General features: G+C 36.0%; 1 protein-coding gene across 1 annotated transcript in view; it reads left to right on the forward strand.

The window, feature by feature from the left end:
- CFAP47 (cilia and flagella associated protein 47) overlaps positions 1 to 26023 on the forward strand; it is a 503092-nt gene that overhangs the window by 304048 nt on the left and 173021 nt on the right. The window contains exons 46-48 of the mRNA XM_072744557.1: positions 21199 to 21395; positions 22305 to 22448; positions 23058 to 23231. Of these exons, the coding sequence (XP_072600658.1) occupies positions 21199 to 21395; positions 22305 to 22448; positions 23058 to 23231 (515 nt within the window). The remainder of the gene's footprint in view (positions 1 to 21198; positions 21396 to 22304; positions 22449 to 23057; positions 23232 to 26023) is intronic.

A 26023-nucleotide genomic window follows, 5' to 3' on the forward strand; every position in this document is an offset into this window, starting at 1 on the left:
ACAGAGTACCATTTAAAATGTTAGTTTTAATGATTAAACTGAGTTAAAGCGATCCACTATACTTTATTGTCCATATCACCAAATCACCTAATCTTTTTTTTTTTTTAATTTTTTTTTTTAATTTTTTATTTATTTATGATAGTCACAGAGAGAGAGAGAGAGAGGCAGAGACACAGGCGGAGGGAGAAGCAGGCTCCATGCACCGGGAGCCCGATGTGGGATTCGATCCCGGGTCTCCAGGATCGCGCCCTGGGCCAAAGGCAGGCGCCAAACCGCTGCGCCACCCAGGGATCCCCAAATCACCTAATCTTAAAAGTGTGCTATAGTTCATTTTTCTCAAAATAGCTATAGTTAAACTTGTGGTGGTAAATTTGTTACAAGTTTGGTTTTTGGTTTTTGTTTTAGTAAAAACTCTTTAAATTTACAAACCTTTTTGAAATGGAATTTCTTTAATTCACTTAGAAATATAATTCAAATGAATTTTTCATATAGGATTGCCACAATTGTAAACCATCAAGTCCAATGACAGTGTATAAAAGAATGTTATTAAATTCCAGAAGGAAATCAGCAATCCATATACTACATTTAAATCTCATCAGATCAAAAAGAATAAAAACCAGGAAAAGAAAAGAATGTAATTCTCTATCTGTGATCTTTAAATTTATATTTAATTATAAATGTAATGGTTTCTGTTATAGTCTACCTTCCAAGACTTGTAATCATAATCATTAAAGACAATACCTGTCTTATAAATACCTGATATAAATTTTAATTTACATCAAGAGAAAAATAAAAGGGTATTTATCTGTACTCATGCTTAAAACTTTACTCTTCTACTTATGTATTTCATTTTTAATAACTTTATAAAGTATTCACATGCCATACACTTCAATTTATTTAAAGTGTACAATTCAATAGTTTTCAATACATTGCATAGATACGTGTAACCATTAGCACAGTTGATTTTAAAGCATTTATATCACCTCAAAAAGAAACTCAGAACCCTGTAGCTATCAACTTCCTATTATCCACCCCTCCCCCAAGCCTGATTGTTTAAATCATTAATTTTTCTCTCTACATAGATTTGCCTACTCTGGAGATTTCACATAAAAGAAATCATGTCACATGTAGTATTTTATGACTGGCTTCTTTCACTTAGCATAGTGTTTTCATAGTTCATCCATGTTGTATCATGTATCCATATTTCATGCCTTCTAATGGCCAAATAATATTACATTGTTTGGCTAACACATTTGGTTTATCCACTCATCATTTGATGAACATTTGGGTTGCTCCTACCTTTTGCTTACCATGAATAATACTGCTATAAACATTTCTGTACAAGTTTTTAGGTGAACATATGTTTTCATTTTTCTTGGGTGTGTATATACAGCTGTAAGTAGAACTGTTGGGTCACCTGGCAACTACGTTCAAACATTTGAGGAACTGCCAGACTGTTTTCCAAAGTCACCATACCATTTTACATTTCAACAGTAGTACGTGAGGGTTCCGGTATCACCACAATACTTATTATCTAACTTTTTAATTTTAGTGATCCTAGCAAGTAGAAATGGTATCTTATGTGCTTTGATTTGTATTTACCTGGTGCCTCAGCATGTTGAGCTTCTTTTCATATCCTTATTGGCTATTTATATATCATTTGCATAAATGTCTATTCAGATTTTTCACTCATTGTTTAGGTTGTCTTTTTCTTACTGATTTGCAAGTGTCCAATCTATATTCTAGATACCTTATCAGATATACAATTTGCATATATTTTCTTACATTCCATGGGTTGTCTTTTCACTCTCTTGAGACTGTCCTTTGAAGCGCAGTACTTGATTTTAATGAAATCTAACTGATCTATTTTTGTTATTGATTGTATTTCTTGCTTTTGATATCATATTTCAGAATCCATTGCCAAATTTGAGGGCATGAAGATTTAATTTTATTTTCTTTTAAGAATTTTATGGCCTTAGTCCTTACATTTAGGTCTTTGACCCATTTTGAGCTAATATTTTTATATTGTTTGAGGTAAGGGTCTAACTTCATTCTTTTGAATGTGGCTGTCCCAGTGGTCTTGGAACCATTTCTTGAAAATACTGTTCTTTTGGGGTACCTGGGTGGCTCAGTCGGTTGAGCATCCAACTCTTGGTTTTGGCTCAGGTTGTGAGAGTTTGGCTCAGGTTGTGATCTCAGGGTAGTGAGATACAGTCTTGTGTCCCATCCCCCATCCAGCTCAGCACTCAGTGGGGAATCTGTTTGGAGATTCTCTCTCTCTGCCCTTCTCCACACTTGCTTGTGCTCTCTCTCTCTCTCTCTCTCTCTAAAATAAATAAATAAATAAATGGGTTTTAAAAAAAGAAAATACTGTTCTTTCTGCATTAAATTATCTTGACACCTTTGTTGAAAACCAGTTGACCATAAATATGTGGTTTGTTTCTGGGTTTTCTATTTTATCCCATATATCTATATGTCTTTCCTTAGGCTAATACCATACTTTTCTGATTACTATTGCTCTGTAGTAAGTTATGAAATCAGAAAGTGTTATTCCAACTATATTGCTCTTTTTTAACCAGATTATTTGGCTATTCTGATATTCTCACTATTCTATATGGACTTTAGAATCAGCTTGTCAGTTTCTGCAAGCAAGCCAACAGGCCACCCAATAGACGTTGCACTGAATCTATAAATCAATTTGGAGAGGATAGTATCTTAAAAATATTAAGTCTTATGATTCATGACCATGCAATATTTTTCCATTTCATTAGATATTCCTTCATTTCTTTCAGCAGTGTTTTGTAGTTTTAAGAGTATAAGTTTTGCGCTTCTTTTGTTAAATATATTCCTAAATATTTTATTCTTTTTCATGATATTATAAATGAAATTGTTTTCTTTATTTCATTTTTGGATTATTCATTGCAAATGTATAGAAATGCAATTTATTGTTGTGTATTAAAATTATATCATGTAGCTTTAATGGATTGGTTTCTAAATTCTAATATGTTTTACTGGATTCCTTAGGATTTTCCATATACAATGTAATTTTATATGCATACAGAGATGGTCTTACATCTTCCCTTCTGAAATGGATTGTTTATATATTTTTTTTTTTACCTAATTGATCTGGTTAATACCTCCAGTGGAATGTTAGAAGTGATAAAAGGGCACATTCTTATCTTCTTCCTTAATTTGTGGAGAAATAATCCAGTCTTTAATCATTAAGTAGCATGGTAGCTATAGGTATTTTATAGGTGCCCTGTATGAGTTGAGGAAGTTCCCATCTCTTCCTAGTTTGTTGGGTGTCTTTCTCATGAAAGAGTATTGTATTTTTTCAAATTATTTTTCTGCATAATTGGGATGAACATGTAGATTTTGTTTTTTTATTCTCTTGTTATAGCATATTCATTAATTTTTGGATGTTAAACCAAACTTGCATCCCTGTGATAAATACCATTTGGTAATTGCTATGGTTTGAATGTTTTTATCCCTTCAGAATTCATATGTTGAAAACCTAATGGCCAAGGTGATTGTATATTAGAAGGTATGATCTTTGGGAGGTGATTAGATCAGGAGGACACAGCTCTCATGAGTGGGATTAGTATCCTTGTGAAAGATGCCCCAGAGAGCTAGTTCACCCTGTCTATTATGTGAGGATACAAAGAGAAATTTGAAACCCAGAAGAGGGTTCTCACCTGACTCTTCTGGCACCCCATCCTTAGACTTTCAGCCTCCAGAATTGTGATAAATGAATGTGTTGTTTATAAGACATTTTTTATAGCATCCCAAGCACCTTAAGACTGATAATAATGCTGATAATTCTTCTATATGTTGCTGAATTCTATTTGCTAGAATTTCATTGATTTTTGTTTTTATAATCATAAGAAACTTTGGTCTACAGTTCTTCTTATGATGTCTGTGTGGTAATGCTGGCCTTATAGAATGAGTTAGGAAATATTCCTTCCTTTTTTATTTTTGTAGAAGCATTTCAGAGGGATTAGTGTTGATTCTTTTTTAAGTGTTTGGTATAATTCACCAATGTAGCCATCTGGTCATGGGCTTCTCTTTTTTGGGAAATTTTTAGTTACTGATTCAATATCTTTACTTGTTATGTAGATCTATTTAGATGGTCTCTTTTTTTTTGAGTCAGTTTCAGTGGTTTGTGTCACTTAAATTGTGTAATTTTTGGCATACAATTGTTTATACCATTCTCTTAAATTCCATTTTGTTTCTGTAAGGCAAAAGTAATGCCTCTACTTCCTTTTTTTAAGATTTATTTATTTATTCATGAGAGAGAGAGAGAGGCAGAGACATAGGCAGAGAGAGAAGCAGACTCCCTGCAGGGAGCCCGATATAGAACTCAATCCTCAGACCAGGATCACGCTCTGAGCCAAAGGCAGATGTTCAACCGCTGGGCCACCCAGGCGTCCCTACTTTCATTTCTGATTCTAATAATTTGAATATTTTCTTTTTTTCTAGTTTTATTTAGCTAAATGTTTGTCAATTCTGTTGATCTTTTCGAAGAACTAGCTTTAGGTTTCAGTGATTTCTCCCTGTTTTCTCTATTTCATTAATTTCTCTTTCAATCTTTATTTTTTTTCATTCTACTTTCTTTCAGTTTAGGCTGCTCTTCTTTTTCCAGTGTCTTAAAGTGAACATTTAGGTTATTAATTTCAGATCTCTTTTCTTCTTTGTTATATGAATTTATAGATATAAAATTCCTTATAGGCATTTACAGCTATAAATTACTGCTTGAGCTGAATTTATACATTTCTGTATGCTTTATCTTTATTTTCATTAATTATAAAGTATTTTCTAATTTCCTCAGATTTTTTTCTTGACCCATTGATTATTTGAGAGTATATCAACAATAACAGTAGTTGTTTTGGAAGGGAGATTTAAATATTATGAAACTCCCAATATATAAATCAGGTAAATGAGAAGCTTCTCTGTTCAAAACCAGAGAAGATGCTTCAGAACTGTCTGCTTATCCTCCTCTGACCTGTTATTTTATCCCCAGCAATGGTCCATGAAACACATTCTCATAAGCCTGGGGTTCTGATTAATATAATTTGAAAGCTGCTGATTTAGCCCAGCTTCCACATTTTATAAAATGAGGAAATTGAAACACAGAGAGGGTAAGCAATTTAACTAGAATCAAGTAGATAGTGGCATATTTCACTCTAGAACTTATTATCTTCAGCCTTTTTAAACAAAGATGCTAGATTATGGGATACTTTATTCAACAAATATTTATTGAGAGCTTACTGTGTATAAATAAGCAATGTTAAGACCCCAAGACATAGCAGTAACCACAACAGAGAAGATCCTTGTCTTTTAGAATTTCATGTGGAAAATTGTTCCTAGTGTTTGCATCCTTGGGGCATATTTGCCGAGTATGACATTTTCATTATTGGTTGTCGCTCTTCTGTGGCTCATTCTTTCATTCTATCTTGTGACCTAGGGTATTACTTCTTTGGATAACTAGCTAGTTGGATATGCTGACAGTGGTTGTGGCATCAAAAAATATGACTAGCCGAATGAGAACTTAACCCAAACTTTGACTTCACTGTTTTAATAAAAAAGACCCAGCCTCTGATTTTCAGTTCCAAATGGTCTACAAGTTGTTAGCGACTAAAATGGCATATTAGGGGGCAGCCCAGGTGGCTCAGCAGTTTAGCGCCGCCTTCAGCCCAGGGCCTAATCCTGGGGACCCGGGATTGAATCCCATGTTGGGCTTCCTGCATGGAGCCTGCTTCTCCCTCTACCTGTGTCTCTGCCTCTCTCTCTCTCTCTGTGTGTGTGTCTCTCATGAATAAATAAATAAAATCTTTAAAAAAAGAATGACATATTAGGTATGTATAATTGTTAGCTCTGATTATAATTTTCAGCCATTTCTACCTTAAATCAGTTGTATCTATCCACATAATATCTGATTGAAAATAATTACATGGTCCCTGTTTGATCAATTTTTATTCTAATATATCATTTTGTGTGTGTGTGAACAGAAAAAACTAAAAAAAAAAAAAAAAAGCCAGTGGAAAAATAATGTCTGAAATAGAATTTTGTTCTTTTAAGCTTAGGGGCAATGGTAGTACTCATTTGAATGCAATGAATGCTAACTAGTGGCACATTGTATTGTAATATCACACATAGGTGTGATTAAAACATAATGAAGTATTTGAAGTCAGCTTCTTTTCAGTATTATGTCTATAATTATTTACCATTCCTATGTTTACTAAGTTTCTTTATTTTACCGTTAAAGATAGAATCTTAGAGAATTTTCTTGTCCTTTATGCTTAAAATATTTGGATCATTGTCTTTTGTGCTTTAATAAGTATCATGACAGCAGGTGTGATCACAATTCTTTTGGAAGGAAATAATCGTCTTTTCTCAGAGAGGTGCCTCCTAACCACTTCTGGGATGTAGAGGGCTGCCCCAGTGCACCTAATTCTCTGATTTCGTGTAAATGCATAGTGGGGAATCTAACATTAGGAAACGGGGTTCTGGTGATCGAGTGAAAGAAGAAATGTAGTTTCAGTGGTCAGCAGGTGAGTGGGCACTTAAAAGATGAACCTGTTAACACTTTATGTACAAATTTCAAGGTCTGACCATTGATATTTATATTTTATTGATTATCCTGCTTTCCTGTAACACCTTTTATCCTATTCTGGATCACTGATATGCATCACCTTTAGAGAATTTATTCATGGGCAGTAACTGAAACTTTTGAGCCTCTTCCCTAATCATGCTACTGGGTACAGGGATCAGTCCTGTTGATCAAACTATTGTTAAGTCCATATCACTACTCAGGGATTCCTCAGCTGAGTCTGAAAATTGGGTCATGTGTTCTGGCGTTCTGGCCTCAGCCCAAGCCACCTCTAGGGTGGGCAAATGACTGAGCTGCTGAGAATGTTCACTACTATATCTTTCTATTTCAGGATATCTCTTCTTCAGTTCTTTTCTTTGCCTGACCTGAAGCAGTTTATAACCTGATTGGAACCTTGAGTGTCTCCCCTTTGTATAAACTCCCTTTTAGAAAGGTCATGGTTTTTAAAATTTTGTTTCTAGCCAACAACCTTGTTTTTTCTTTTTCCAGAAAAAGATATTTTATATTTATTGATTGAATGACTGAAGTATATCTAATGTACAATAATACATTATTTTCAGGTATATAACATAGTGATTGGAGACGTCTATATGTTATGCTACATGTATGTGCTCACCACAAGTGTATTGACGTCTGTCACCATACAATGCCAGTACAATATCATTGACTATATTCCCTATGCTGTACCTTTCATCCCCATGACTATTCATCCCATAACTGGAAGCCTCTATCTTCCACTCCTCTCCACCCATTTTGCCCATCCCCCCACTCCCTCCCCTCTGGCAACTAATGCTTTGTTCTGTGTATTTATGGTTCTTTTTCTAGATTTTTTTGATTATTCATTCTTTTTTGTTTTTTAGATTCCACATATAAGTGAGATCATATAATATTTGTCTTTCTCTGACTTAAGACATTTTAGACTTGCAGTTAACATTGTGATTTTTGAGATGGAAACTATATAGTAATATATAACTTGTTATCAGAATATTTGGTCTGTAATTGTGTGATTCCAATCTTAATATGGAGAGAAAGAACTAGAAATGCTTACTGGGAAAGTTAGGAAATAATTTTTATGGAGAAAAAAATTTTTTAAATAAAGAATTTTGTGGAGGATTAATTGTGTGGATTGATTTTCTGGACATAGTATATGTTTTCTCACGTATAAAAATGATTTTAAACAAATAAAAATGATTTAGTTGTATTTTATTTAATTATTTGTCCTAAAAATGCATTGTTTAATTGTAATATTTGTACCTCTTACATTCTTCATATGTTTCGTTACTTTTTAAAATCTATTTTTGTTAGAAACTTCATGAAATTTAATGAAGATTTAAGAGTTTAACTCATTCATTTGAATTTGTTTTAAAGGGATTCAAATGATGAAGAAATAATACTAAGTTCTTGTCCTCAGGAAGCTTATAGATCAGTAAAAATGACAGCAATTGGGTGCACAATAACCCTGATTCATGATTCAAACTGATAAGTGCTTGTCTCTATAGCTTTCTGGTCATTGAAGTGTTTATTCACCTGGTTACAGAAATTGTTTCAGGGCTTCAGTTGTCCACAGTTGATTCGGGGACAGTCAGACTTGGGAACTTGCCTGGAATTTTAGAAAAGGGATTCTCCTCTGCAGCCTCTGCAGGTCAGCTAAGCTGGTAGGCTGAAAGTCTGGAGTAAGTGGGTGGAGCCTCCAAGAATGAGGTCAGTAGAGAAAAAAGGATGAAGTCTTATGATTTTAGGTGTATTTCTGGATGCTGTCATTGTAAAGGTGGTCATTCCTGGTGTACCTGCCAGTTTGCAGGTCAGCAAATTACCTCTGTGGTTCCTACTAGTTTTAGTTGGGTTTCTGACACAAATGGAAGTAACTTGAGAATTGCAGTATCCAAAGCCTGTGCTCTTTACACGTTGCTGTTAGTTGCCAACCCTGGTTATCCATCAGTGACACCTGGATGCCTTTTACAAAAAACAGTTTCCAGGCCCAACTCTAGATCTATTGAATCACTCCTAGGTTGGAAGATGTCTAGGAACCTGTATTTTATTTTATCTTATCTTATTATTTTATTTTATTTTATAGATTTTATTATTTGAGAGAGAGAGAGAGCAGAGAAGAGGGAGAAAGAGAGAGCACGAGCAGAGGAGAGGGGCAGAGGGAGAAGCAGACTTACCCCTGAGCAGAGAGCCCTATGTGAGACTCGATTCCAGGATCCTGGGATCATGACCTGAACCAAAGGCAGACACTTAACCAACTGAGCCACGCAGGTACTCTAGGAACCTGTATTTTAAAAGTTTCCAGAGTCATTGGGTGGCTGAGTAGGTCAAGTGTCCAACTCCTGATCTTACCTAAGGACTTGATCTCAGGGTCTTGAGTTCAAGCCTTGTGATGGGCTCCACACTGGGTATGGAGCCTACTTTAAAAAAAAAAATATATATATATATATATATATATATAGGAAGTGGGGCATCTGGGTGGTATAGTCAGTTGAGCATTGGACTCTTGGTTTCAGCTCAGGTTAAGATCGTAGGGTTGTGAGATTGAGCCCCACCTCAGGATCCATGCTCAGTGTGGAGTCTGCTTAAGATTCTCTCTCCCTCAGGCAGCCCCAGTGGTGCAGCGGTTTAGCCCCGCCTACAGCCCAAGGTGTGGTCCCAGAGACCCGGGATCGAGTCCCACATCGGGCTCCCTGCGTGGAGCCTGCTTCTCCCTCTGCCTGTGTCTCTGCCTTTCTCTCTCTCTCTCTCTCTCTCTCTGTCACTCATGAATAAATAAATAAAATCTTAAAAAAAAAAAAAAGATTCTCTCTCCCTCTGTCCCTCTTCTCCTCTCTCTAAAATAAATGAATGAATGTTTAAAAAAAATAAGTTTCCTTCCAAATCACTGTCTTAGTTAATCCATGTATTAGAGTTGGGGACCATTGCTGTGCAGTGGAGTGCCTCCATGTTACATCTCCATTTTACAAATGCAGAAAATCAGGCCCAGAAAATTAAAATCCCTTTAGGAGGTTATGTGAGAGGTCACATCCAGTCTCCTGAGTAAGCACCCAAGTCTAAGTCTTTGTCTATTGCCTTTTCCATTATGCAATACTGCATTAAAAAATCATATGGCTCTTTATTCTTAGGTTAGTGATTATCTTAGTTTGAGTCCCCTAGACAGTGAAGCCTGATGCAAGAATTAAATACTGATGCTTTACTTGGGAGATGCAAACTCAGGGCAATGAGAGTGAGAAGAGAAACAAGGAAGGGAAGAATGGGATGCAAAACAATGAATGATGCTTGAGCTGCTATCTCAATGTCCACGATTTACCTCCATGAATAGATACAACAGATTGCTGAGCAGGTGTCACTTTGAAAACCTACGTGAAAAGTGCTCCCAAGCAATCATTGTGAGAGAGGATGGAAAGGAAATTTGTCCCCATATTTACCTCCTGTCTCCTGTACCTGTACCTAAAACCTGCCAGACTTTACTCCATGGGAGTTAATGGTCATAGGCTTTGAAGTAGCCTCCCCTGGCCCCCACAGAATGCCAGGTTCTATGCCCTACCGGGGAAGAGGAGCCAGAAATTCTGAACATGGGGCCGATCTACCTGTCCATCAAGCAGCAACCAAGTGGTTGGCTCCACTAGTTCTGAAGGAATTTGCAGGTCATCCTCAGGCAGAAGAGCATAGAGGTGGGACAAGTAGCTGAGGTTGCTGGAGGTGGCAGGACCCAGGGAATCTCAGGAAGCAATGTTGTCTCACTGTTGATATTTTAAAGAATCATCACACTGTCAGCAGCTTTCATAGGCAATATCCAATGTCCTTCCCTTTCCCCTACCATCGCTGCTCACATACTTCATCCCAGGTCCTGAGCCAACTGTCATCTGGGACCTGGGATCTACGCACCCATCTGTGCTGTCCGCGAGTCTCTCGTCATGCCTGAAGTCTCATGAGTACTACTGGAATACTAACCTGGCAGCCCTGGTACCTTCTTTGTTTGCTCCTATCCTTGCGATGCATCTTCCTTTATCCCTTGTATTTCAGTATCCAGGTATAAGTTTCTAGTCTATTTCTTAAAATCCAAGCTAGTTGTTTTTACACTCCCTCCCCAAGAGCTGGTAGACTCTTCCTGCCATCCACTCTTGTCCTGGACAGCCCAAGCTTCCCTCAAAGAAGAATCTGGCCTCTGAACTTGGGATCCTGGGTCCTTCTTGAATGTACGACTGGTCTCTGACTTCCATTGGACCTAGTTTTTCTTATCTCTGGTCCACATACTTGATGATACTTTCACTTCTATTTTTTAAAATCCCAGCCACAGATGTTTGACTAATCTGCCTTTCTCGGCTGGCTGGCCTCCCATACTTGTCCTCCTCCCAGAGGCAGACCTTCCAGCTTTGTTCAGTTGTTAATCTGTGTCTTGTCCCAACACGTCAGGGTTCTAGCAGCCTCAGGTCTCTCTCCTTTGATCCACACATTAATGAAACAAGATTGTGTCCTATATTATCAAAGAAAACATACTGTAAGTCAAAGCATTTGCTATAACCAAATCAACATAATTGTAATATCCAAGACTGTGTATATATTATTTATTCTTAGTTTTATTATAAGATACCTTGAGTTTGGTCAATGTCTCCCACTTTGCCTTTTATTGTTTTATACCTATGGACATAGAGCCTGCAAGCAAAAACAAATGTGAACTTTACACAGCATCTTAATCTTTCTATTAGATCTTCAATAGTGAACATATGCTATGCAATAATACATTTAGGAAGACATTTAATCAAAAATTGCATAAGCTTTTTCCCCTAGTTTAAGTCCTAGAAAATGTGTTGTTTATTGGCTTGCTAACAGCTTAAACTAATTTGCACTCTTAGTAAATGAATCTACGAGAACTTAAAAATCAAATCTGTTTAAAACAGATTTCATTTTTAACACATGACAATTAGAGAAAGTTTATGGTATTCAGAATTGAAAATGCAAAAGGCAGTTAATTTGCTGTCAGTAATCCCTTGCTTCCTTCCTCATGGAGGGGTTAATTAGAAATTTTATTTCAGTTCTTTTCTTTTGGAAATTTTGTCTTAAAAAATTATGTAGAAAGAAAAGACAACTTCCTAGTTAAAATATTGGCAAGCTGCAACTCCATAATAAGCTCTCTTCTAATTTTCCATTAAATGATCCATGAATACACACAGAAACTCAAAAATTCGGTAGCAATGGAAAGGGAAGATAACAGCCACCCATTTACATAAGTCCTATGAGGAATTCCCAGTAATTACTGAGCTGATGTGGCCTGATTGAAAAACACGTTTAATAGCCTCCACAGCTCATGCCTAATTAAAAGAAAATTTAGGTATAAAAAGGAAACAGTCTAGTCCCATGATCTGTCTTTTCCTCAGAAATTTATTATCTGCACCTACTAGAAAACCAGGAAGCTGCCTCCTCGTTGCATCCCTCCTGGCACGTAGTAGGTGTTTTAAAACTTTTTTCTAATGAGTGAATGAATCTATGTGAAATACTTTCAAAGGAAGCCCTCTATTGACACTTCTTTTTCTGCATCCCTCTTGAAAATCCAACCCACCTGGACTTAAAATGACTGTAATGGTAGGGAAAAATGTGGGGGAACATCATTTATCTAGGATGTATAGAATCTAGCATGTAGATCTGGTGGTAGCGTGATGCGAAGAGTCCAAGCGATTTGTGGTGCATGTTACTGGTGACATTAGAGTTTATCCACTAATAGGAAGATAATGCAATTTTCTAAAATGTCAGTCTTCCCTAGATTATTTGCAAACTGCCAATGGATGTAAGAAAATATCCTCCCTACATCTAATGGATGCTTGTTTGCTACAGGAAATTGGCCCATAGGAATGCATTGAGCTACCTCCACAAGCAGATCTAAGAAATCACTGTAGAATGAGAGGAGGCTGAGGCCCTGTACAAGTGACCACCTAGAAAAAATACCCCTTTCCTTTTTATAAGAGCAAACGAGAAAAGGCAGAAATGATATCTTTTAGTGCTAGAAGATAAAAGAGTGACACCTAAATTCCCACTTAGCTGGGTTATAGTCAAACAACAGAAGGGCAAAGACAGGAGAAATTCTGAAAAGCAACAAGACAAAGATATGATTTTCAAAGGAACAAAAATTATACCAAAGGTAGAATCCCCAATAGTAAGAATAGAAGCCAGAAGACAGTGGAATTATAGTGCGGAAGCAAATTGTCAGCCTAGAATTCTAAATCCCAGTAAACTATCACTCAAGAGTAAGGAAGAAATAAAAATATTTTCAATCCAACAATGAGATTGAGACAATTTAAAACTCACAGATACTTGCTTAAAGAATAAATGGAGGACCTACTTAGGAATGAGGGAAATTGAATTCAGAAAAAAGAATTAGGATCCAGTAACAGTGGTTATTAAAATCATCAATAAATGTGTGTAAATCTCAATGAGCATTGACTATGGAAATACTAATGAATAATTCAGATGCTCTAAAAGCAAAGTGAACTCAATTATTACATAACTTTATCAGGGGGATGGGTATTGCCATGGATGTGTAAGGTTCTTGTATTTGGGGGGAAGAGGTTTGAAGTATTTTAATACATTTTTTATAAAGTGTAAATGTTGTAAACTTGGGACAATAAAAAATATAGAAATAGAATATATAATTTTTTTTTAAGATTTATTTATTTATTTGAGGATGGAAGATGTAGAGGGAGACAAAGTCATTTTCTGAAGCAGACTCCACGCTGAACACAGAGTCTGACTAGGGTCTCCATCCCACGCTCCGGAGAGACAATGAGGTCTCGACCTGAGCTGAAACCAAATCGGACACCGAACTGACTGCACCACCCAGGCACCCATTTTTAAAGTAGGCTTCATGCCCAACATGGATCCCAATACTGGGCTTGAACTCAAGAGTCTGAGATTAGTACCTGATCGGCAAAGTTGGACATTTAACTGACTGAGCCACCCAGGCACCCCAGAATATATAATTTCTGAACTAGTGGAGGCGTAAAAGGAAATAAGGAAAACTTTAATGAGTCCAATAGAATGCAAGAACAGAGAAGAATTGAGGGAAGGATATAGTACAAAAAGGTACCATATGAAATGTTCAACACAAATATATTGTTAATCATGATAAATATAAACAGACTAAACTGAAAATTGATATTTTCAAAATAGAAAGTGAAATGCAGCTTTATGCTGTTGACAAAATTACTGGGTAAGATGTCTAGAAATGTATATATCTAGAAAGGTATATACTAATCAAAAATTAACTGGCATATATATATTAGACTAAGTAGATTTTAAAGCAAATAAATATATTAATTCAAAAAGAATCATCCAATGTAAAGAACAATTCCAAACTTATTTCCCCCAACCACATAATCTCAAAATGTGTAAAGCAAAATTTGACAAATATGGAAGGAGAGATGAACAAATCCACAGAGTAGGAGATATTATTATGCTTCTTTCAATAATTGAAAGATCAAGCTGACATGGATGTTAGTCAAGCCCTACTAGACTTGACCAGCACAATTAATGAGATTAGGGTTTCCCCTACCTATTAAGCCTACCATGGCTTTGCTGCAAATAATTGTCAATTTTTGCCTTTTAGTTATTATTGCACTTTGATCTCTCTCTTTCTCTCTCTGGACTTCTTTCTATGCTTTAGGATACCTGTGAGGTGTGCAAGTATTGCCTTTCAGCAAAATCTGACAGGGAACTCCATACCAGTCTTTCTTGATTATAGATACAAACTTCATGAGGAGAAAAGTCCAGTATTCTCAGCCATTTAGAATTGGTTAGGGGAAAAAAAGGTCACATGCCATTTTCTTAGCATTCCCCAAACTTTCTTTTCCCTTCATTGATTCCTACTTCCCTCTATTCTCTATTTTTATCCTCCTTCCTTCCTCCTTTCTTCCTTTTTTCCTTTTTCTATCTCTTTCTTTAGCTCTCTTTTCACTCTTAAGTGTTATATTACTTGAGATCTTTCTGGAAGAGAAAAGCAAAAGTAGTTGGCCTCTTTTGAAGTGAAAAAATCCATTTTAACCAATATCAAAAATTGAATTTGTCTATAAATAATATGAGTCCTTATCATTTTAAATTGCTGTTACTCTATTGAATAGTATAATAAATTTAACAATTTAAGCAGCAAATCATTTCAGAAAACAGTTTTTCCTGAGTGGATGATACTAAACTACACTTGTGCTAAAGAAAACATTTGGGGCGCCTGGGTGGCTCAGTTGGTTAAGTGTCTGCCTTTGGCTCAGGTCCTGGCATCAAGGAACCCCCATTAAGACCCCTCCTCCATGGCTGTCAGGTTCCCTACTCAGCAGGGAGTCTGCTTCTCCCTCTCCCTCTGCGTCTTCCTGTCTCCCCTCCACTCATGCTCATGCTATCTCTCTCTCTCTCAAATAAAAAAATAAAATCTTTAATAATAAAAAAAAATTTTCACAAAACAAATCAAACATACTCTACAATTTGTAATTGCTGAATCCTTTTCTTGTCTGTATGAAGTCTATGGCATACTTCATGTTTTTGAAATTATTTTTTTAATTTATTAAAATTTATTATTATTAACTTTATTATTCATGGGAGACACGGGGGGTGGGGTGGAGAGAGGCAAAGACTTAGGCAGAGGGAGAAGCAGGCTCCCTGCAGGGAGCCCCATGTGGGACCCCATCCTGGGACTCCTGGGATCACACCCTAGGCCGAAGGCAGCTGAGCCACCCAAGCATCCCAATGTTTTTTATATTAAATGGGGAAGCTCAGTAATGAGCAATCATTAGCACACAATGAATCTGTCACTTACTTTACCAAAGTATTTGTGAGGCAGATGCTCTTGTGCTGATAAGAGCATAATAAAGTAACTTAAAATGAGTAAAATTTCAGAAAGCATGTGATTTGGTCTTTTTATTTGTACAATGGAAAAAATATATATATACTGAAACTTTCCTGTAGTAGTGGAAGTGGGATTAGCAAATAGGCCAAAATATTCTCTGAAAATATAATTACTCGTGCATTAATTTAGAACAAATAAATACTTTTTTATATAAATACATTTATATAAATGAATTTGTATCATAAATATAGTAATTCTCTTAGTACCTCATTTTCTGAATTAAGATATGCTTGCTAATAATATATCTAAATAATTAATTATAGAAGATTATAACCATTTTGCTGCATTACTCAGTCTCTTCCAAATTTCTGATGTACTTTCATCTAATCATGAAATATTAAGGTGGAAATAAACCTAGTAGGTGTCAGTTAATCAAATTATAGTCTATAGAGCCCTGGCATTCTTTTAAGGTGCTTTTGTTTGTCTATAGGGGGGCTGTGGAAATCAATGGAAGCTTCCAGCTTCTTATCTTCAACCAGATCAACTCTAGGGTACTTCGCTTTATATTTGTATGTTGAGATTCTGTCTTAAGTATTTTTCAGACAAAGTACCCTCCAAGCCAAAACATAAGATGTTTAAAAGCCACTGAATAAATCTTATTTCTTTAAGAATTTAAAGATTAAGAATTTATGTGCTAAAAAGAAAAAAAAACCCTCTTTAAATTATCTGCCCAAAGGTCACACAATATAGGAATGGGAGCTAAAACTAAAAAAAAGGATTTTTTAACTCTCACCTTACCAGTTTTATACATGTGTCTTTCTTTGCAATTAAGACATGATCCCTGGGTGGCTCAGCGGTTGAGCATCTGCCTTCGGCCCAGGGTGTGATCCTGGAGACCCGGGCTCGAGTCCCACATCGGGCTCCCTGCTTGGAGCCTGCTTCTCCCTCTGCCTCTCTCTCTCTCTCTCTCTCATGAATAAATTTTTTAAAAATCTTTTAAAAAAAAGAGACATGGTAGATTGTTTCAGTAAAGCTCAAATGGATCACATCTACCTGTACACAGCTTTTATGTAGTCTCCTCTCCCTTGTTCACTCTGATCTTGGCCACATGACTTGGTTTGGCCAATGGTTTACTAAGGAATGTGAAAGTAGCAGACTTATGATAACCATTTATACATTTGGATTCTCTTTTGCAGCTGGTAATTTTCATGTACTATATGAAACATATGTGGCTCATCTCATAGATTAGAGAGCTCCAGGACAAAATTCCTAATCGAGGTCCCAAACCAGGAGTGAGCCCAGCTAAGACCACAGAAAGTCGATAAGCTTTTCCAAATTAGGTCAGACCACAAAATCATAAGCAAATAGATGGTTGTTTCTTTAAATAACATTAGTTTTGCTGTAATTTGTTTTTGCAGTGATGGCTGACACAAAGAGCAGTATTGACTTATTGTGCCAACCATGACCTTTCCTAGGATCTGAGTGCAGCATATTTTTATGGGTCATTTCAAAAAGTGTAGATCACACTGACTTCTTCTAGTAGCTGATGTTATCTAAAATTATGTATTCTTTCACTAGAGAGAGTCTGTCTTTATTTCCTTCCATAACTATGATCTGGTGGATGAAATATATTTGGTTTTCTTGAATCATAGAACCCTGGGAACTGCCACAGTTACCAGAATCATCTGTGAAGGAAAGGTAGTAGGGGAGCTACATCTGAGTAGAGTAGGGAAGGACAGGTCCAGATTGTCCCTAACATATGTGATATCAGGTCAAAAGTACAAATGGAAACCCATATACCATATGTCTGAATTTTTTAGGTGGTAAATCAAACTAATAAACTTTTAAATAGAATGTATTCTGTTATTCCACTTTGACAAATATAACTTTATACTAACTTGTAAGACCAAGTTTGAATTTATAATTTTTTTGACCACCTCAGAGTTTTGCACTAGAATATGATAGCACAGAATAGCTGGGCCCTCACCAAGGGCCCACTCTATTTTCTCCCTTCCTTCAGCTTCAACAGTGTATGCCATAAGGGATCTCATGTACAAATTTGTGGATGTCTCAGCCCACATAACTAATCTTGGTCTACATCTTCCCCTTGATAGCCACGTCCTAGGTTTCAATTCTAGGAGCATTGTGGGCCTGTCCCAATGGGCCCATGTACTCCTTGGATGTGCAAGGAGACAATGACTGAGGAGACTCAGAGGCCCTAGAAAGCCTGAGGCTCTGGACTGGAAGGTCTCCTTCCTGGGCTTAAAGGTGTGTGTTTGGTTGGGGATCCCCAGCAGCAAACTCTGAAACCAGGTCTCGAGAGCAAGTAGTTTGAGAGGCTATCTCAAGAACTATAGGTAGAAGTGTGAGAAAGTGAGAGACAGCAGGGAGAAGCCAATTCAGGGAGTGTTAATGAGCAGCTGCCACTGTTAAGAACTTGGGCTCAGGTGCACTGGAAATCTCTAGGAGTTCATGTAGAATTCACCTCACAATTATTCCTACCAAAGGTCAAAGACCTTGGGTTATTTTTCTACTGATTTAATATGTTATTTGTTGAGGACTACAAATGCAACCATTAACTGTCACTTCTGGCCTGGTACATATGAGGACTGAATATTCTCCTATGCTCAGAGAAAGTCCTCAGAGAGAAAGTTGGTTTTCCATAAAGCCATTTGCCTGCATGGAGGATTTAAACGCCAAGGGGACCAGGCAGGGCATGAATGGCATCTGCTACAATGCAGAATTGGATGGGACTTTGAGAAAACATGTCCCTGCAGGAGAATGATAGTTTAATAGCATAATGTGGCCAGTAAAATTTCTAAATTTTTAAAAATCAAAATCATTTCTACTTCTGCCCATTTAACATTTAAGGGAATGTGGATACTGACTGTTGAATACCTTAATCCAGGGACGCCTGGGTGGCTCAGTGGTTGAGCATCTGCCTTCAGCTCAAGGTGCGATCCCAGAGTCCTGGGATCAAGTCCTGCATCAGGCTCCCACATGGAGCCTGCTTCTCCCTCTGCCTATGTTTCTGCCTCTGTGTGTGTGTGTGTGTCTCTCATGAATAAATAAATAAAATCTTTTTAAAAATTCTTTAAAAAATGAATGGCTTAATACAGAAGCGACTTCTTGTTGATAATTTATGATAATATTCCTACTTATGTTTCTGGCACAAATCAATTAAATTACTTCAGATATTTAAGAAAAGAAACAAATATTGTTTTACCAATGTACCTTCAGAAATAAAGTGATCATTTCTGTGAATTCTGTTATGATGGATTCCTGTTTGGACTGGTAAAGGAGAGAGGCTGGCACTGTGCAATCCTTAGGGTCTTTACTCATAAACATTTCATGAGTTGGAAAATGTACACTTAAGAACGTCCTTGGCTTTCACTTTCAGACTCAGATCATTAGGAAGTGGATATTTTTAGGGAAAGGGAAATAGAGTATAACCTAAAGCTTTTGATAGAAGCTTTATACTGGGACTTGTGCATTTCAATCATTGTTTACTATTAAATGGCTAGTTATTCTTTATCTTTGATGAGAATAGTAATTACTCTTGAGTTGCTTAAATTTCCTGTTCTAAGCAGTTTAACTTTATTTAAATTACCTAATCTAAATATTTTCATTCCAGTCTGTTTGTGAAAGAGAACAATGAGGTTTCTTTATTTCTGTTAATAAAGCAACAAATTTGGATCGAATGTTTATCTCACCTGTTTTGTTCTCATGATGTTGCCACAACTCAAATAATTCTCTCAGAATGAAAACAATCAATGAATAACAGATGATAAAATGTGCCTGGAGTCCTTTTCGACAGGAAAAAATTTTATTCTAAAATTAAATCTGTACTTGAATAGGATGGAATAAAAATAACAACATTCTGACAGCCTTTGTTTTCTCTTTAGCTGATAATCTTGAACTTCAGTTAGATGTAGCATAGATTTCAAAAGTGGTCCATTGTCAGTGTGTTTTTATATGACGTATGACACTACCATCATATGTAGTGTAGATGACATATAGCAGTATACAACATGCAACATGCTATATAATATGTAACTAATATGTCTTTATAATATATAACACCTAACATGTAACACATATATACACACATCCTCCATTTAATTTTAAATTGATTTACAACAATTAATGTTCTTGCAAAAGTGACTGGTTTTCTTGGCATAAACCTCAGTGTATTTGACAACAGGTTTAGCATTTTTAACATTTGAGGTGTTAAATGTGAATGAATTAAAATTATAGCTAATTAATGTCAAATACTTGTCTGGTCTATTGGTTGATAAGCTTGATTTGTTTTCTTGGTTTCAGAGAACTTCCTCATATAGAATTAGACTTTGAACATTTTTTTTAATCATTTGTTTTTTATCTATTGCTTAAACACTTTGCCATTAGCAGTGAAATTTGCATTATACTCTTATACTGCATTCTATTTTAGCATTGAGAGATTTTTATAACTATTTTCTCATTTCATGGACAATAAGAAAATGGTGACCTTCAGAAAAAAATTAGTGTTGCTTGGAAGGAAAAGGCCAACATAGATAGCTGCCTACTGTAAGAATTGACATTAGCTATTGATTTAAGGTTAATGGTATAACAAGGTGATATGAGAAGTATTAATTGGGCATTCCTCTAACTGCTTCCCTTGGTTATTAACTAGGAAAAAGTATTCCATCTGCTTGTCAAGCTGCAAATTATTTTGATTACTGTGGCAAGCAATAATGCTCACCAAATATATGTACCTGTCTCATTCTCAGCCCCCATTCAGTTAGATAGAGCCGTGTGGTTGGTTCTGGCCAACTAAATGCACAATTGGCCCTTGAACAATACAGGTGTTAGGAGCACCTATCCCTTACACAGTCAGAAATCCCTGTGTAACTTTTGACTCCTCCAAAATTTAACTAATAGCCTACTATTGACCAGAAGCTTTAACCAATAGCATTAACAGTTGACTAACACACATCTTGTATGCTATATGTATTATGTACTGTATTCTTACAATAAAGTAAGCTAGAGGAAAGAAAATATTAAGAAAATCCTAAGGAATGGGGATTCCTGGGTGGCTCAGTGGTTTAGCGCTTGCCTTCAGCCCAGGGCGTGATCCTGGAATCCCACATCGGGCTCACTGTGTGGAGCCTGCCTCTCCCTCTGCCTGTCTCTCTCTCTCTCTCTCTCTCTCTCTCTCTCTCTCTCAGTCTGTGTGTGTGTGTGTATGTGTGTGTCTTTCATGAATAAATAAATAAAATCTGAAAAAAAAAGAAAACCCTAAGGAAGAGAAAATGCATTTCTAGCACTGTACTGTGTTTATTGAAAAAAGTCCATGTATAAGTAGACTTGCGTGGTTCAAACCTGTGTTGTGCAAAGGTCATCAGTAATGTGTATTACTTTTAAGTTGAGCACTGAAAAGCCCTTGAGCAAACTTCTAGCCACTTTTCTTCCCCTGATCTGTCAACAAAGGAAGAGAGGTATCCTACTACCACCTGCAAGATAGTGGTATCTTTTACAACATGGATCCCTGAGTGACTTTATGGAGTAGACCTTCCCGTGACCTATGCAGGATATATTCTGTCATTGATAAACTTGCTGGTTATGCCCTGGTGATTTACTGGTAATGTGTTACTTCAGGATAAGCTAATCTTTTCTGGATTATATAATATAATTAAATGCATTAGTATTAAATATTGTTTTATTCCAAAATAAATTTTGGGATTTTGTGCCATCATAAATGACCAAGATATTTTTTAAAATTTTTTAATAGTTGCAGATGGATCTTTTCTAGTTCCTCTACAATTTGTTCCTCTCAGTCCTGGACGGTACCCTTGTAAAATTTTGCTGACATCACGATATGATGTGCGTCTCTATTGCATTGAAGGTGTGGTAAATGAAGAACATCCAGAGGCCAGATTTGAATTTGAAACACCAGCATTTGAAGCCCTTACCCAGCATATTCCACTAGTAAGTGCAAACATTTTTTTGGTACTTTTCTTCATTCCCATCGCCACTGTCTCAATTAAAGTCCTTCAAACCTCTCGTCTTGAATGATTGCTATTTCTAATTGCATTATCTGCTGCCATTTGTTTCTCCATTGAGGACAGAGCTTTATTCTTCAATATAAATGTTATCATGTTATGTACCTCACTAATCACTTCTATTGGATCTCTTTCCTTCAAAAATTAACTTCAACTTCCTTAACTTATCATCACATTCCTACTCAAAAGGAATTCTGGCTCTCACCAGGCAGCGTTATGATCTCTCCAATATCTGCTCCAAATTCACGTGTGATCTTCACAATTAAGATGGGTTCATGGTTACTGAGAACAATTATTGACTGTAGCTTGGCTCTCAAAGTGACATACAGCATAGAAGAAGGTAATATGTTTGTAAGGAATGTTGGATTTTCTAGACTAGAAATTGGTTTTGTTTCTTTAATTATTAAAGATACAAAAAAAAGTCTGCTCAAAGAACAAAAATTTGTAATGATGAAATGTGTAAGCTTTGCTATCTAAACAATCTACCAGATAGATTGCCCATAATTAGAAGTAGAATGTGTAATTATAAGACCATTTTATAATTTTCACAATAATTGATAAATCAAACAAATATCTCTTTAAATATTAAATAACCCATGTAACAACCTATTAGACAATGCTCCTATATGACAGTGAAAGCATAGTCATCCTTATGCTGTATGTTCACATTGTTGATAGTTGTTCTTAACAACCATAACTTTCAAAAGGTGATTCTTATGAAATGTAATTTAAAATACAATATATAATTTTATTAAAAATACCAAGAATTAATACATAATTCAGCTTCATCAATATCACCCTTCTGATATTTCTCTATATTTTTTTCATGCTTTAGAATAATAAAACAAAGAATGAATGGAAATGTCAAGTTATTATAGAAGGAGAATGGTTTTATGGACCTCCTGTTTTATATGTTGGACCAGGTGAAACTGTGCAATATCCTCTTACATTCAAACCCATTTTTGAATGTGAGATTATGGTATGAACTCATTATTTTTTTCCTACTATTAATTTGTCAATAAACTGATGTATGATATTAACATTTATAATTTATGATAAGCCTTTTTGCATAAAAGTTATATACTGTATGCTTTTGATCTTTAATATTTACTCTGCTTCAAACTTTAATAAATCTTTTAACTTAAGGGATAAAATTTCTGAAATTCAGAATGCCATTGGCTGCCAGTACCTATGTCTAGATTATCTTTACATAACACATTTAACAAAGTAAAATCATTGTTCCTTTGTTTTTATTCATTAAGGTAGTTGGTACTTCAGAGAATATTTCCTTAAGACATATTTCTTTGACAAGGACATAAAAATGCATATAATTGCTATGTATGAGAATGCCTATATAAACTCTCATTCTCTCATTTATAGAATATAAAGAGAAATATAGAGCTTTTTACAGGATATTCATCTTTATTCTTTCAGTAGAAGTATTTATACATAAACTAGAAAAGTCAGTGATTGACACCTCCTTGAAAGCTCATTTCATTAATCAGATTCAAAGTTAATAGGATAGCAGAGATTGTTTGACATCCAACTGTGACTCCTATAGAGCTGAAATTTGGCTGATTTTTCATAGGGCAGACTTATTCTACAAAATGAAGTAGATGGTATGGAGCATGTCTTTGACATAAAAGGGATTGGAAAAAGACCCCTGGCCTTGGAACACATCACTATAAACTGTCAAGTAGGGAACATAACAAATAAGTCCATAATGGTGCCCAATTATACAAAGACCATCCAAACATTTAAGGTAAGATTGTTTTCTTTTTTAAGGATGAAAGTGTTTTCAGAAGGACTATATTAAATTATACGGAACTTTAAAAACATTTAATTTTACTTAACTAGGTGAAGTGTCACATAAGGAGATGTTTAGAACTCTATTTTTTGTTAGGCCAACAGCTATTAAATTTCATTTCAATTGTAAAGATGAAATAGCACCAAACAAGTTTTGTACCTAAGTATTACTACATAATCATAAAGCACATTGAAATCTACTTATTTGAATCATGTATTTTTACCTGGAGAAATTATATCTGATAATTAAAGGTATTTTCCAAAATATTTTTGACAGATCTTAAAATTTTTTAATTTATTTATTCATGAGAGACTCAGAAAAAGAGGCAGAAACAGAAGCAGGCTCCCTGTGGGGAACCGAATGTGGGACTCGATCCCAGGACACTGAGGATCTTGCCCTGAGCCTGCTCAACCACTGAGCCACCCAGGCATCCCAGCTCTTAAAATTTTAATGTGAAATCTGTAGATCCAAATTTCAAAAGTGTATCTTGTCATTTATCAGGGTGAATAATAGTTGGAATGTGAAGAAGTGCATAATTATTTACATCCTTTATTTTTTTTTTTGAAGTTTTACATTTGGCTTTCCTCACCTGATTCAAACCAATCCCAAAATAATTTTTCCCACTCCCTGCTCCCACATTTATCAATAAATTGTTGTTTGTCTAATAGAATCCTTGAAAGAAGCTTCACATATCTATTCATCATAGGTGCCTGGGTTTCAGAGGGTGCTGCAGAAGTTTGGAAATTTTCCAAGTTTGCGCTCTGATTTTTGTTTGTAATCCTGAAAAAAAATATGTGCTTTGGTTTTCTTCTCTCCTTACTGGATGGCAAATGGAGTGAATATTAAGAACGAAAATCTCATCTTGTCACTCCTCTGCTGAAACTTGTCAGTATCGCTTCTTGCTGTGGGGATCAAATCCATACTCCCTGAATGGGCTTTCATTGTCCTTTAAAAGCTCATCTGCTCATTTTCATCTGTTGCCACTCTTGGCTCCAGCAGCACTCAGCCCTTTGTAAACAGTATTTCCTTTTGTTCCCATCAAGAAATCTCTACCCAACTCCCTTTCTACCATTTCTCTGGGATTATTTTACTCCTTTTAATTCTTTAGGGTAAGTCTTAGATGCCACTTTTCCAAGAATGATAATCAACAGTATTTTCAAAAAAAATTTTGAACAGCTTTTAACATTTATGGATTATAGAATTAGGGAGTATGCCTTTCATATGCTTACACAACATTTTTTTTACCTGTTCCACCATCAAACATACTATATCATATTGCTATTACCTTTTTATTGTTCTCCACCAGATTATAAACTGAGAAAAGGGGCATGCCTCTCCTATCTACATTTTAAACATAAATTATAGTATCGATCGCATAATAGTTTTTCCAGGAAGATTTTCCATACTTTTTATATTTAAAGACCTCCAACAATTATAAAAGAACACACATGTATTTAAGAAACATTTGTTCCTAGAGATATTGTCAAAAGACACAGTTTAAAATTAGTTTAAAATTCTTAGTTTAAAATTTACCATTGTTTTTAATCAACACAGAATAATGAGCATTACAAATTTGCCCTCTCATTTCATTCATAATTTTTTTAATATTTTATTTATTTATTTATGAGACACACACAGAGAGAGAAAGAGAGGCAGAGACACAGGCAGAAGAAGAAGCAGGGTCCATGCAGGGAGCCCGATGCGGGACTCGATTCCAGGTCTCCAGGATCATGCCCTGGACTGAAGGCGGCACTAAACTGCTGAGCCACCCAGGCTGCCCCATAATTTAGTACATAATACAAGTTTATAGCTTGTATTTCAATAGAAATTCTCTTGAGGAACAACTGAGGTAGCAACAAGGAGAAAGGCTGGGCTGAGAATCATTGCTTTATACTTCCAGATTTCATCATACTCTTTGGTACCACTAAAGTGCTTTTGATTCTCCATCTTCATTCCTTCAGTGAAATGAAGTTGACCTCAGTGCACTCAAGACTGATTCACAGGGACGCCTGGGTGGCTCAGGGGTTGAGCATCTGCCTTCAGCCCAGAGTGTGATCCTGGAGTCCCGGAATCGAGTCCCACATCGGGCTCCCTGCATGGAGCCTGCTTCTCCCTCTGCCTGTGTCTCTGCCTCTCTCTCTCTGTGTGTCTCTCATGAATAAATAAATAAAATATTTTAAAAGACTGATTCACATTCTTATCCTCTGCTCTTTATGTCTCTTTCAGTATCTTCCTCTTTGTGGGATTATTTCCCTTACTATGAATATTCTCAAATGTTTCCATTATCAGAGAAAACATGTCTGTATGTTACTTATTCTTCAACTATTATCATCTTTATTGTCCACGATTGCTAAACTTTTTGAAAAAGTGGTGATTACATGATCACTTCTTAATTTGTGGTGGATAATTTATAGCTCTATTGTTTTTCACAGCTGTGCTGTGAAACTGCTGCCACAGAAATCGCTCTGGACTTTGGGTCAAGAAAAATCACTTATGGACACCTGGGTGGCTCACTTGGTTAAACGTCTACCTTTGGCTCAGGTCATGATCTCAAGGTCCTGGGATCGAGCCCCACATTGGGCTCCCTGCTCTGTGGGGAGCCTGCTTCTCCCTTTCCCTCTGCTTGTGTTCTCTTTTGCTCTCTCTCAAGTAAATAAATAAAATCTTAAAAAAAAAAAGAAGAAGAAAATAAAAATCACTTTTTCTGCCAACATATCTGCCTCAAAACTCATGTAGTGTTTGACAGT

The sequence above is a fragment of the Vulpes vulpes genome, chromosome X (assembly GCF_048418805.1).
Source record: "Vulpes vulpes isolate BD-2025 chromosome X, VulVul3, whole genome shotgun sequence".
Taxonomy (NCBI): domain Eukaryota; kingdom Metazoa; phylum Chordata; class Mammalia; order Carnivora; family Canidae; genus Vulpes; species Vulpes vulpes.